General features: G+C 44.7%; 1 protein-coding gene across 3 annotated transcripts in view; it reads left to right on the forward strand.

Annotated features, from left to right (window-relative positions):
• The first annotated feature begins 242 nt into the window (after positions 1–242).
• The window catches only part of LOC139273931 (kinectin-like), an 81,937-nt gene continuing 67,993 nt past the window's right edge, over positions 243–14,186 (forward strand). For 2 of the 3 annotated variants that reach the window (XM_070891020.1, XM_070891005.1), the window contains exons 1-2: positions 243–347; positions 612–672. In XM_070891020.1, the coding sequence (XP_070747121.1) occupies positions 341–347; positions 612–672 (68 nt within the window). In that variant the 5' untranslated portion in view covers positions 243–340. Of the gene's footprint in view, positions 430–611; positions 673–14,186 lie in introns of all 3 variants that reach the window. The other variant, XM_070891012.1, reaches the window with a different exon arrangement.

Genomic DNA, 14,186 nt, shown 5'->3' on the forward strand with positions numbered 1-14,186 from the left:
TCCTTGTAAACTGCTGAGATTAACTGGAGGCAGTTGTAAATGCTTTTAGATTTCAGGCTTCAGATTAACGACCTTTTTAAAAAAAAAACATTGTTTAGCACCTGTAACGCATCAGACAGAAGCAGTAATTCAACCAACAAATATGTCGATGTACTGCACTGACTGTACAGCTTGGTTGGACTCTCCTGCTGCCTCTTCCCACCCAGTGCAAGCGCTTCACTTCCGGGGCGGGAACTGTCTCCAGGAAGTCAGCAGGCGGGGAGCTGTTGCTATGGTAACCTACGATTGAGTTGGTGCAAACTCCAACCATCAGAGTTGCAAAAAGGGAAATCCGAGGGAAATGTCTGGTAAGTAGCGACAGTAAAAGTGGCGAAGAGTCGGTAATTAGAAATATTTCGGGATGATTGCGCTTTGGATGAATTTTTGGAGGTACTTTTAACATCAATGTTTGGCCAGTTGTTGTGTTTTACCTGGGGACAATGTTTGGTCTTGCTTTGTATTTTATTAATTGAATCAGTGTTTTTATCTGATTAGACGAGACTTAAAGCATAATTCTAAAATGCCATTGTGTAAAATAGTTATTGGAAAGTTTATTTATGTTTTCTTTCTAGAAATGTTGAGAAACACAAATGGAAAATCATTGAAGAGGAACAACATGGCACTTAATGTCAGGTATAAGTTCAGATCAAGTTATAGTACGTTAACAATACAGAAAATTGTAATCCTTTTTTAAAAACTCCTCGTCCGAAAGCATGAACTCTTGTTGACCTGTCCAGCCTCCCACCTTGCACCCTACATAAACTTGAGTTCATCCCAAACTCTGCTGCCCATATCATAGAATGGCTACAGCACAGAAGGTGGCCATTCGGCCGTTGAGCCTGTGCCAGCTCTTTGCAAGAGAGTTAGTTAAACATGATTTGCCTTTAAAAAAATGTGCTTGCTTTCCTTAATTAATCCATACTTGTCCAAGTGACTGTTAATTTTTCCCCTGACTATCGTTTCTAAAAGCTTCTCCACTACTGAGGTTAAACGGCCTGGCCTGTAGTTGCTGGATCTATCCTTTATACCCTTTTTTGAACAAGGGTGTAACATTTGCAATTCTCCAGTCTCTGGCACCACTCCCGTATCTAAGGAGGATTAGAAGATTATGGCCGGTACCTCTGCAATTTCCACCTTTATTTCCTGAGCGTCCCAGGATGCATCCTATCGGTCCTGGTGACTTATCAACTTTAAGTACAGCCAGCCTTTCCATTACCTCCTCCTTATCAATTTTTATCCCATCCAGTATCTCAACGACCTCCTCTTTCACTATAGCATTGGTAGTAATATGTCCTTACTATAGAGTACAAATGAACACGAGGCCCATACTAGAGAGAAGGTCACTCTGTGACCAGTAACCTTTATTAGTCAGCACTGAAGTAGAGAAGATGGGTGGAGCTTCCCCTTTTATACCTGAAATTCCAGGTTAGGAGTGTCTCCCACAAGTTCACCACCTAGTGATCAGTGTTCTCACGGTATACAACTTAGGGCAGTTTATACATGAATTGCAATGACAGTTGAATACATGACGGGTAGCATCTTCTTCTTTGGTAAAGACAGATATAAAGTACTCATTTAGTGTTATGTATGCAATAAAGGTACAAACTGAGTACTGTTTAACTGAACAATGTACAACCTTGTTTCTGCTTTATTACAGCCCAAAGTGTCTGACTCACAAAATGGCTGGCCTTTTATACCAGAGCAGCATCATGTGCATGCTGTTCAGTGGCCTCCAACAATGACACCATCTGGTGGCTACAAACAGCGTTTACATACATGACAATACCCTCCTCTGAGATCTTATCACAGTCTTTCACAGGTTGTGACGGTCCGGTGCTTTACACTCCCGGGTTGACCGTCTCAGTTCAATTCTGGCCTTGGGTGAATGTGCGGAGTCTATTGTGGCTGGATGGCTGACTTGTTGGGGGTAGCAGTGGCCATGTCAGGAATTGCAAGTCCATTTTTATTGAACAAGTCCGTGATGGGAATTCCTGGTTCACTGATGACCCTCGAGTCCACTGAAGGCTGCTGGTAGGTTGGTTGGTCGTCGACAGTTTCTTCGTCCGACTGCTCTGGCTCATCTGTGTGCCTCAGCTTTGTTTGATCCATGTGTTTCCTGCAAGTTTGCCCATTCTTGAGCTTAATAACAAATACTCTGTTGCCTTCCTTGGCCATGACCGTACCAGCGATCCATTTGGGACCCTGACCATAATTCAACACACATACAGAATCATTAACAGAAATCTCGCCTGACACAGTTGCGCGATCATAGAAACGTAGAAACATAGAAAATAGGTGCAGGAGTAGGCCATTCGGCCCTTCTAGCCTGCACCGCCATTCAATGAGTTCATGGCTGAACATGCAACTTCAGTACCCCCTTCCTGCTTTCTTGCCATACCCCTTGATCCCCCTAGTAGTAAGGACTTCATCTAACTCCCTTTTGAATATATTTAGTGAATTGGCCTCAACAACTTTCTGTGGTAGAGAATTCCACATGTTCACCACTCTCTGGGTGAAGAAGTTTCTCCTCATTTCGGTCCTAAATGGCTTACCCCTTATCCTTAGACTGTGACCCCTGGTTCTGGACTTCCCCAACATTGGGAACATTCTTCCTGCATCTAACCTGTCTAAACCCGTCAGAATTTTAAACATTTCTAGGAGGTCCCCTCTCATTCTTCTGAACTCCAGTGAATACAAGCCCAGTTGATCCAGTCTTTCTTGATAGGTCAGTCCCACCATCCTGGGAATCAGTCTGGTGAACCTTCGCTGCACTCACTCAATAACAAGAATGTCCTTCCTCAAGTTAGGAGACCAAAACTGTACACAATACTCCAGGTGTGGCCTCACCAAGGCCCTGTACAACTGTAGCAACACCTCCCTGCCCCTGTATTCAAATCCCCTCGCTATGAAGGCCAACATGCCATTTGCTTTCTTAACCGTCTGCTGTACCTGCATGCCAACCTTCAATGACTGATGTACCATGACACCCAGGTCTCGTTGCACCTCCCCTTTTCCTAATCTGTCACCATTCAGATAATAGTCTGTCTCTCTGTTTTTACCACCAAAGTGGATAACCTCACATTTATCCACATTATACTTCATCTGCCATGCATTTGCCCACTCACCTAATCTATCCAAGTCACTTTTCAGCCTCATAGCATCCTCCTCGCAGCTCACACTGCCACCCAACTTAGTGTCATCCGCAAATTTGGAGATACTACATTTAATCCCCTCGTCTAAATCATTAATGTACAGTGTAAACAGCTGGGGCCCCAGCACAGAACCTTGCGGTACCCCACTAGTCACTGCCTGCAATTCTGAAAAGTACCCATTTACTCCTACTCTTTGCTTCCTGTCTGACAACCAGTTCTCAAACCACGTCAGCACACTACCCCCAATCCCATGTGCTTTAACTTTGCACATTAATCTCTTGTGTGGGACCTTGTCGAAAGCCTTTTGAAAGTGCAAATATACCACATCAACTGTCCACTCGACTGGAAACATCCTCAAAAAATTCAGAAGATTTGTCAAGCATGATTTCCCGTTCACAAATCCATGCTGACTTGGACCTATCGTGTCACCTCTTTCCAAATACGCTGCTATGACATCCTTAATAATTGATTCCATCATTTTACCCACTACTGAGGTCAGGCTGACCGGTCTATAATTCTCTGTTTTCTCTCTCCTTTTTTAAAAAGTGGGGTTACATTGGCTACCCTCCACTCGATAGAAACTGATCCAGAGTCAATGGAATGTTGGAAAATGACTGTCAATGCATCCGCTATTTCCAAGGCCACCTCCTTAAGTACTCTAGGATGCAGTCCATCAGGCCCTGGGGATTTATCGGCCTTCAATCCCATCAATTTCCCCAACACAATTTCCCGACTAATAAGGATTTCCCTCAGTTCCTCCTCCTTACTAGACCCTCTGACCCCTTTTATATCCGTAAGGTTGTTTGTGTCCTCCTTAGTGAATACCGAACCAAAGTACTTGTTCAATTGGTCTGCCATTTCTTTGTTCCCCGTTATGACTTCCCCTGATTCTGACTGCAGGGGACCTACGTTTGTCTTTACTAACCTTTTTCTCTTTACATATCTATCGAAACTTTTGCAATCCGTCTTAATGTTCCCTGCAAGCTTCTTCTCGTACTCCATTTTCCCTGCTCTAATCAAACCCTTTGTCCTTCTCTGCTGAGTTCTAAATTACTCCGAGTCCCCGGGTTCGCTGCTATTTCTGGCCAATTTGTATGCCACTTCCTTGGCTTTAATACTATCCCTGATTTCCCTTGATAGCCACGGTTGAGCCACCTTCCCTTTTTTATTTTTACGCCAGACAGGAATGTACAATTGTTGTAGTTCATCCATGCAGTCTCTAAATGTCTGCCATTGCCCATCCACAGTCAACCCCTTAAGTATCATTCGCCAATCTATCCTAGCCAATTCACGCCTCATACCTTCAAAGTTACCCTTCTTTAAGTTCTGGACCATGGTCTCTGAATTAACTGTTTCATTCTCCATCCTAATGCAGAATTCCACCATATTATGGTCACTCTTCCCCAAGGGGCCTCGCACAATGAGATTGCTAATTAATCCTCTCTCATTACACAACACCCAGTCTAAGATGGCCTCCCCCCTAGTTGGTTCCTCGACATATTGGTCTAGAAAACCATCCCTTATGCACTCCAGGAAATCCTCCTCCACTGTATTGCTTCCAGTTTGGCTAGCCCAATCTATGTGCATATTAAAGTCACCCATTATAACTGCTGCACCTTTATTGCACCCCTAATTTCCTGTTTTATGCCCTCCCCAACATCACTACTACTGTTTGGAGGTCTGTACACAACTCCCACTAATGTTTTTTGCCCTTTGGTGTTCTGCAGCTCCAACCATATAGATTCCATCCAAGCTAATGTCCTTCCTAACTATTGCATTAATCTCCTCTTTAACCAGCAATGCTACCCCACCTCCTTTTCCTTTTATTCTATCCTTCCTGAATGTTGAATACCCCTGGATGTTGAGTTCCCAGCCCTGATCATCCTGGAGCCACGTCTCCGTAATCCCAATCACATCATATTTGTTAACATCTATTTGCACAGTTAATTCATCCACCTTATTACGGATACTCCTTGCATTAAGACACAAAGCCTTCAGGCTTGTTTTTTTAACACCCTTTGTCCTTTTAGAATTTTGCTGTACAGTGGCCCTTTTTGTTCTTTTTCTTGGATTTCTCTGCCCTCCACTTTTCCTCATCTCCTTTCTGTCTTTTGCTTTTGTCTCCTTTTTGTTTCCCTCTGTCTCCCTGCATTGGTTCCCATCCCCCTGCCATATTAGTTTAACTCCTCCCCAACAGCACTAGCAAACACTCCTCCTAGGACATTGGTTCCGGTCCTGCCCAGGTGCAGACCGTCCAGTTTGTACTGGTCCCACCTCCCCCAGAACCGGTTCCAATGCCCCAGGAATTTGAATCCCTCCCTTCTGCACCACTGCTCAAGCCACATATTCATCTGCGCTTCATCGTGGTACCCTTGTTGACTCTGTCTTCTGTATTTAACATGATTACTTAAATCCGGGTGTATAAGAGATGACTTGGTCTGAAGACCTCTTTTCATCATGAATTTAGCAGGCGAGACCCCTGTGAGTATGTGGGGTCTTGTCCTGTAACTCAGCAGTATGCAGGACAAGCTGATCTGCAGTGACTCTTGGGTTACTCTCCTCATGCTTTGCTTGATAATTTGTACTGCACGTTCAGCTTGCCTGTTGGATGCAGGCTTGAACGGTGCTGACCTTCATGTTTTATGCCGTTAAGTTTTACAAACTCCTGAAACTCCTGACTGGTGAAGCACGACCCATTGTCGCTCACCACTATGTCAGGCAGACCATGTGTCGCGAACATGACATTGAGATTTTCTATGGTTGCCATGGACGTACTGGATGACATGATTATGCCTTCTTTCCTCTTCGAATAAGCAGCCACCACCGCTAAAAACATCTTGCCCAGGAAGGGACCTGCAAAATCTACATGGATCCTGGACCAAGGTTTGGTTCGCCATGACCACAGACTCAGCAGCGATTCCACTGGTGCTTTGCTGAGCTGCATGCAGGTGTTGCACTGATGCATGCATGGTTCCACCTCAGAATCAATTCCTGGCCACCATACATGGGACCTGGCGATGGCCTTCATCATCACTATAGTAACGCATGCACAAACTTCTCTCTCCCTTTCTTCGGCATTACAACTCGATTACTCCACAATATGCAATCTGCTTGAATAGACAGTTCGAAATTTGCGACAAATGTACGGTTTGGCCTCCTCGCACATTTGCTTAGGTATGGCAGACCAATCACCTTTGAGGATGCAACCCTTTACCACCGATAATATCGGGTCCTGGCTGATCCAGGTCTTAACTTGTTGAGCCGTGACAGGGGTACATTCACTCTCAAAAGCATCCATGATTAACATTAAATCTGCCAGTTATGGTGTTTCCACCTGGCACAATTCTCTGTGCCAGGTCTGTGGCGAATGACATAATCATAGGCAGATAATGTCAGCGCCCACCTTTGGATGCGGGATGAAGCGTTGGTATTGATACCTTTGCTCTTGGAAAACAACAAAATGAGCGGCTTGTGATCAGTCTCTAATTCAAACCTCAGACCGAACAGGTATTGATGCATCTTTTTAACACCGTACACACACGCTAAAGCTTTTTTTCTACCATACTGTAGGCTCTTTCTGCTTTAGACAAACTTTTGGATGCATACGCGACATGTTGAAGTTTCCCCAACTCATTGGCTTGTTGTAACACGCAACTAATTCCATATGACGATGCATCATAGGCCAAAACGAAACGTTTACATGGGTCATAATGTACCAGCAGCTTGTTCGAGCAAAGCAGATTGGTGGCTTTTTCAAAAGCTCTGACTTGCAATGTGCCCCACACCCAGTTGTTGCGTGTGCAGTGGTTCAAGTAAGGTGCTCAATTTAGGTAGGAAGTTACCAAGTAGTTGAGTAGACCCAGGAACGAACGCAGCTCCGTCACGTTCTGTGGCTTGGGTGCATTCTTGATGGCTTTGGATTTCACGTCAGTAGGTCTGATGCCATTCGAGGCGATTTTCCTCCCGAGGAATTCAACCTTCACTTCGAGTGTTTACGTCTGAGTCCCACTCTGTCCAAATGCAGTAGAACCTCTTCCAGCTTGTTCAGATGTTCCTTGGAGTCACGACCGGTGATCAGGATATCATCTTGGAACACGACGGTTCTGGGAACGGACTTCAGTAGACTTTCCATATTCCTCTGAAATATTGCTGCAGCCGAGTGAATTCCAAACGGGCACCTGTGGTAAATAAACAGTCCTTTGTGCGTGTTAATGCACGTAAGTCTCTTCGACGTCTCGACCAACTGCTGTATTATATAGGCCGACGTCAAGTCCAGTTTTGTGAACGACTTCCTTCCGGCTAGCGTCACAAACAAGTCATCAGCCTTCGGTAATGGGTACTGATCTTGTATCGAAACGCTGTTGAAGTAGCCTTGTAGTCGCCACAGATTCTGACTGTACCATCACTTTTCAGCACAGGAACAATGGGGCTGGCCTATTCATTAAATTCAACCAGTGATATGACCCCCTCACGCTGGAGTCTGTCCAGTTCAATTTCAACCTTCCCCCTCATCATATACGGCACTGCCTGAGCTTTATGATGGACGGGTCTTGCATCTGAATCCACATGGATTTGCACCTTGGGTCCTGTGAAATTGCCGATACTCAGTTCGAACAGCGAGGGGAACTTGCTCAATACTTAGGCACATGTATCTTCCTCCAACGACAACGCCTTTGTCGTTCTAGTCTAGTCGCATCTGACTTTCTCCAACCAGCTCCTGCCGAGCAGCGTTGGGTCATTGCTTGGAACAATCCACAGCGGTAACTCGTGAACCGCACCGTTATACGACACATAAAGGTGATTGGCAGTGCACAAATTAATCAGTTCTTTGGTGTACGTGCGCAACTTGGCGTTAACAGGGCACAGTCTTAGTGTCCCACAGCTTATTAAATGCACCTCTCGTTCATGATCGATTGACTCACCCTTGTGTCCAGTTCCATTGATACCAGTATCCCGTTAAACTTCACATTAATCAAAATTGGTTTACTCTTGGTTATGAAAGAGTACAGTCCATATACTTCCTCCTCTGGCAACTCTGCGTATCCGGATCTGCGCTAGTCTGACTCTCATCCTCCACGTGGTGTATCGCAGCTCGCTTGCTCATCTACGGACACTTGCGCTGGAGATGCCCCACTCTTGGACAGCCTTTGCAACTATATTGTTTAAATCGGCATTTCCTCCACAACGCTAACATGGAGAAGTCGGATACATTCCCGCTGGCGGACTTTGGGCAACCACAGGTTTCGCGAACGCAGCCGGGTAGGCCCTGCCATGTGCCGCTCTGCTGAACGCCGAATCAATCGCATTTACAGTACTCACCGCTATTTGCTTTAAACTCCTGTCTGTCATCATACATGATTGAGCAATCTGGATGGCCCTTTTTAAATCCAACTCCTCCACCGCCAGAAGTTTGCGCAGGATCATCTCGTGGTTGATACCGATAACAGAAGTCCCGCAGCATGTCTGCCAACACTGTCCCGAACTTGCTCGGTCCCGCTAGATGTCTCCAGTCAGCAACGAATTCCGCCGCGCTCTGGCCCTCCGATGGAACGTGTGTATAAAACCTGTATCTCGATGATGATGATGATGATGTCGTCTGGCTTGAGGTGCTCCCGTACCAATGTACACAACTCCTCGTACGTTTTCTCTGTTGGATCACTAAGCATGAGTAGATTCTTTCAGACCGTAGATCTTTGAACCGCACACTGTGAGGAACACGGCCCGGCGCCGATCTGCATCGTCGACCCCCTTCATTTTGTTGGCCACGAAGTACTGGTTCAAACGGCTCACAAAGTCTGCCCAATCTTCTCCCTCCACGAATCGCTCTAAAAATCCAATCGTGCTCATTTTGCAAACAAAGGTTCTTGTATTCTCGTCACCAAACATTATGTATGCAATAAAGGTACAAACTGAGTACTGTTTAACTGAACAAGGTACAACCTTGTTTCTGCTTTATTACGGCCCAAAGTGCCCGACTCTCAAAATGGCTGGCCTTTTATACCAGAGCCGCCCCATGTGCGTGCTGCTCAGTGGTCTCCAACAATGACACCATCTGATGGCTACAAACAGCATGTACATACATGACATTTTAGTACCTCAGCCATGCCTTCTGCCTCCATGCTTAGATCTCCTTTTTGGTCCCTAATTGACCCCACCCCTCCTCTTCCCACCCGTTTGCTATTTATATGCATAGGGATGGGCGATTGTTTGGGCCGGAGGGCCACTTAATATATTTTGGTTAGCTGTTGAGGGCCACACACCAATGTTCCACCTAAGACGTGCGGTCGCGCACCAATCGCAAGGTCCCGCACAGACCGCTCACCAGCTCCTGCGGCTGAGCGATACCGTGCTGCAAATTTAAAGGAACTGCGCACGAGAAAAAAATTAGGAAGAACATTGGAATTGTGTTAACAACAGCTACTAAAAAATCGAAAACCGTGAATGCAATGTCCAATATACCCGGGTCCATTTAGTTATGCCTCCTCTATGCTAATTAAGTGGGGTAATATTAAAAGAAGTGAATAATTGTGCAAGAATTAATAACTTCACTAACGATGATTGGTGAGAGCAAAGCATTAAATTGGTACATTTGAAACAGGACAACTCGTAATGTTGATCATCACTCGCACTTCTACCCTCCCAATAATTTATAAACATAAATTCAGATAGTAATCAAATATTATCTTAAATACACAATGTAGTGTAAAATAGTAAAATCTTCTGTTACTAAATGAATTCAGTGATTCATCGATCGATTATATGTTGTACTGAAAGTCTATGTGGCTGTTTGGCTAAGTAAGCAATCTTCCTATCGATTCGATTGTGTCAATTTTGAGTCCTGCTGCCAATGGTATTATTTATATATTTAAAGTATTTATGTTATCATGCATTTATCTGAAAAGTTTGTACAGATTTGTAGAAACTGAACCCACAAACCATAAGTACTACCATCTTTCTCATTGCAGTGATGGAGCAGAAATTGAGGTTTTGGGTGTGAATATCTTTGTTGATTTACAAGCTGCAGATAATGCAGTCAGTTTCTATTTCCCTGTAATCGCTTCTATCTGGTTCAGTTTTGATTTCTATTCTCACTCCAGACATTTCCGAGTCTGGTGCTGCAGATACTACTGCAAACAGCAGAAGGCGTCCTATACCGCACTGTGTTAATATTGTTCATTTAATTTTGAAAACTTGAAAGGGGAGGTTATAGCAACGACACATTGATGCAGCAAACAGCAGATTCGATTTGCCCCGTCTGTGTTTTTGGTTATGATTCCTCTGCTCCCTTGGAGACAATAACCCGCCTCCTGATGTCATGTGGAGCGTACGTTCGAAGCTCTAAGCCAGACCATAATGGGCCGGATATAGCCTGCGGGCCGTATTTTGCCAGCCACTGCCGCATTCTAACATGCATTAAGTCCCGTTCATTCATCACCCCTGTGCTCGCTGACCTACTTTGGCTCCTGGTCCAGCAACACCTCGATTTTAAAATTCTCATCTTTGTTTTTAAATCTCTCCATTGTTGTGCCCCTCCCTGTCTCTGTAACCTTCTCCAGCCCTACAACCCTTTGAGATCTCTGCACTCCTTCAATGGCTCCTTGTGCATCAGTAATTTCAATCTGTTCACCATTGGTGGCCGTGTCTTCAGCTGCCTCAGCCCTAAGCTCTGGAATTCACCCCTAGACCTGTCTGCCTCTCTACCTCTTCTCTTTTTAAGATCTTTCTTCTCCTTTTAATCACCTGTCCCAATATCTCCTTATGTGGCTCGGTGTCAAATTTAGTTTGACAGCGCTCCTTTGAAGCGCCTTGGGAAGTTTTACGATTTTAAAGCTGCTATATAAATTCAAGTTGTTGCTGTTATTGGGAAACTGTTCCATAGATGCTAACAATCCCATTATGTGTATGTCTAGATAGTAAGTATTGGCAGGCTTATTGTACTGTGCAGGTCATCCCATTAAGGTCATCCTATTCAAAGAAAAAAAAGAAAGACGGACATAGTGCCTTTCACAACCTTGGGGCATCCCAAAGTTCTTCACAGCCAAAGAAGTACTTTTTGAAGTGTAGTCACTGTTGTAATGTAGGAAACACAGCAGCCAATCTGCGTCCTGCAAACTCCGACAAGCTCCCATAAACAGCAATGTGATAATGACCAGATAATCTGTTTTTAGTGATATTGATTGAGGGATAAATATTGGCCTGGACACCGGGGATGAAAGGATGCGACATGGTGGACAGAAATGGACTGTTTTCAGTAGTTGAGGGGACTAGAATGAGAGGCTATAGCTACAAGATTAAAAGTAAGAGATTTGGAACCGAAACCAAGAGAAACTCTTTCCACAGAGAGTTGTGAGGCTGTGGAATTCACTTCCAGGGTTAGTGGTTGGGGCAGAAACTATGGCAACAGTCAAGAATGGATTGGATAGATGAATGAAGGCAAAGGTGTTGAAAGGAAAAGGGAATAGGGTGGGTGAATATGTGATTAGGGTATTGGCAAATGCTGACACTGACTGGTTGGGCTGAATGGCCTATATCTGTGTTGTAGTTTCTATGGGCCCAAGTTTCCACAAGAAAAAAAACGGGCGCCCCTCCGAGCTGGGCGCCCGTTTTTCACGCCTAAAACGGCGCCTAAAAAAATCCTCGGTATTCTCCACCGACTTACAGGTTCTGTGGCACTCGGCGCAGCCGGCACGAGCTGTGGGGGGGGCGGAGCCAGGTCCCTGCGCTGAAAACAGTGCCGGGACCTCTGCACATGCGTGCTACAGTCGGCACGCAAGTGCAGTAGCTCCAGGCGCCGAACTGTGTGGGAGGGGCCCTAAGCACGCAGCCCCTAGCCCTGGCCCAATGGCCTCACTGGGGCTGCGTGAATGAGGCTCCTCCCACGGCCAGCTCCTGCTCCCCGCCCAACCAGACACTCGCTCCCCCCCCCCCCCCCCCGCCGCCGACCAGACCCGACTCGACACCCGCTCCCCCCCCACCCGAGACCCGCTCCTGACCGAGACCCGACACCCGCTCCCCCCCCGACACCCGAGACCCGCTCCCCCCCGACCCAACACCCGCTCCCCCCTCGCTCCTGTTCCCCGACCCCCCCCCTTCTCTTCCCTCCCTCTCCCTCCCTCTCTCCCCGCTCTCCCTCCCTCTCTCCCTCTCCCTCCCCTCTCTCCCTCCCTCTCTTGTTCAGCAGCACGAATAGCTGCAGAATTCTCCCAGGTAGGAAGATGGTTTATTTAATCTTTTCTTGGCTTATAAATGTTTATTCAGGTTGGATTTATTTGTATAATATTTGTAGAAATATAAATAAGGATTTATTGTCGAATTTAATGAGTTCCCTTCCCCCCCCCCCACCTCGTTCTGGGCGCCTAATTTGTAACCTGCGCCTGATTTTTTAATGTGTAGAACAGGTTTTTTCAGTTCTACAAAAATCTTCACTGGGGACATTCTACTTTAGTTTGGAGTACATTTTCACTGTGGAAACTTTCAAATCAGGCGTCAGTGGCTGGACACGCCCCCTTTTGAAGAAAAAATTCTGTTCTAAATTAGAACTGTTCTACCTAACTAGAACTGCAGAAAAAAAAATGTGGAGAATTGCGATTTCTAAAATAGTCCGTTCTCCACCAGTTGCTCCTAAAAATCAGGCGCGAATCATGTGGAAACTTGGGCCCTATATATTTCTATGTAATTTGCCTAGGCCTATTATTAATATGTTAGTTACTACCTGAGATTAACCCAATCAGCGCAGACCAAAATTGAACATGGTACCTTTTAAGTGTAGCATATTATTACACTAGGCAGTGCCTTTACCTGATAGACTATTTTGAAAGATTTGCGTCGTGTAAAGAAGAAAACACAACTATTATAATTTATTAGATTGCTAAATATAAATAAAAATCTGTTCAAATAGATGAATTATTTTCCATAATCTCTGCAAAAATAAAATAAGGGGTCATTCCAATGGATTATTAGTACATACGCTTGTTTATGATGATGCAATAATTTAATAAGATTTAGAAGACATTATGTCTAAGCAACCTCCTTTATCAGTTAACAACTTTAAAGAAATTAAGTAGATAGTAGCCATTACTTTCTTGGGGTTTTATGCCGATCTTTCTTGTGCTGTGTGCCGCAGACCACTCTCTAAAATGAGCCCTCACTCCCTACTGTAATGATCCTGAAGGACATGACTGTGGGAAGTTGGAATTGTGGCTTCACCCATCCCTGGGGAAGAAAAAGGAGAAGTTCATTCTACAAAGCAAAACCCAGAAGGCTGTTTGTGTGCGTGTGAGCTTGGAAGAAGTTGAAGACCCTGTGTTTACATGAGTCCTCACGCTACAAACTGGAGTGTCCATTAAACACTAATATCTGATCGTATAGTGAGCCTAGGAGTCAACAGAAACTCCCGCCACTATATTTATTTAACTGGATATGTCTTGAGCGCTCTTGAGATATCCTAGACTTCAGAAAGCTGTAGAACAAACACCTTACCATACCGTGGCTTAGGCTATAAGCTGTGGAATGTATTTATTAAAAATAACTGAGAAGTAGCATACAATTGTGGATTGTAGTAGTTTATATAATGGAAGCATTTATAATGAGAGTCTGTATGTAAACATTTTAATCGTGGGGGTGAACTTCAAACAGTCCTGGTATATAATGAACCAATTGAATCACTCAGCATGCTTTTGAAAAACATTTTGTTTGCTTTTCTCAGTATGTGAAATTTTTAATGTCCATGTTACATATCTCACAATAACATGATTCACTTTATCCACTCAATTATTTTTGTATCTTTGTTGCAGTTTTAATTTTAAGGCTTCTGCCTCGCCCCAAAGCTATGGCTTGAACTTGATATTTCAACCACTGGTTCCAACAAATGTATTCGGTTCCAATACCAAAATAGAGAGTATCCAGCAAAAAAGTGAAAGGGATCTCAGGAGGTGAGCCCAATTAACACATGGGCCATCTTCTGGTTGATCTTTATCAGTGCTTGAACTTTGTCCA

This window comes from Pristiophorus japonicus, chromosome 1, assembly GCF_044704955.1.
Source record: "Pristiophorus japonicus isolate sPriJap1 chromosome 1, sPriJap1.hap1, whole genome shotgun sequence".
NCBI classification, from domain to species: Eukaryota; Metazoa; Chordata; class Chondrichthyes; family Pristiophoridae; genus Pristiophorus; species Pristiophorus japonicus.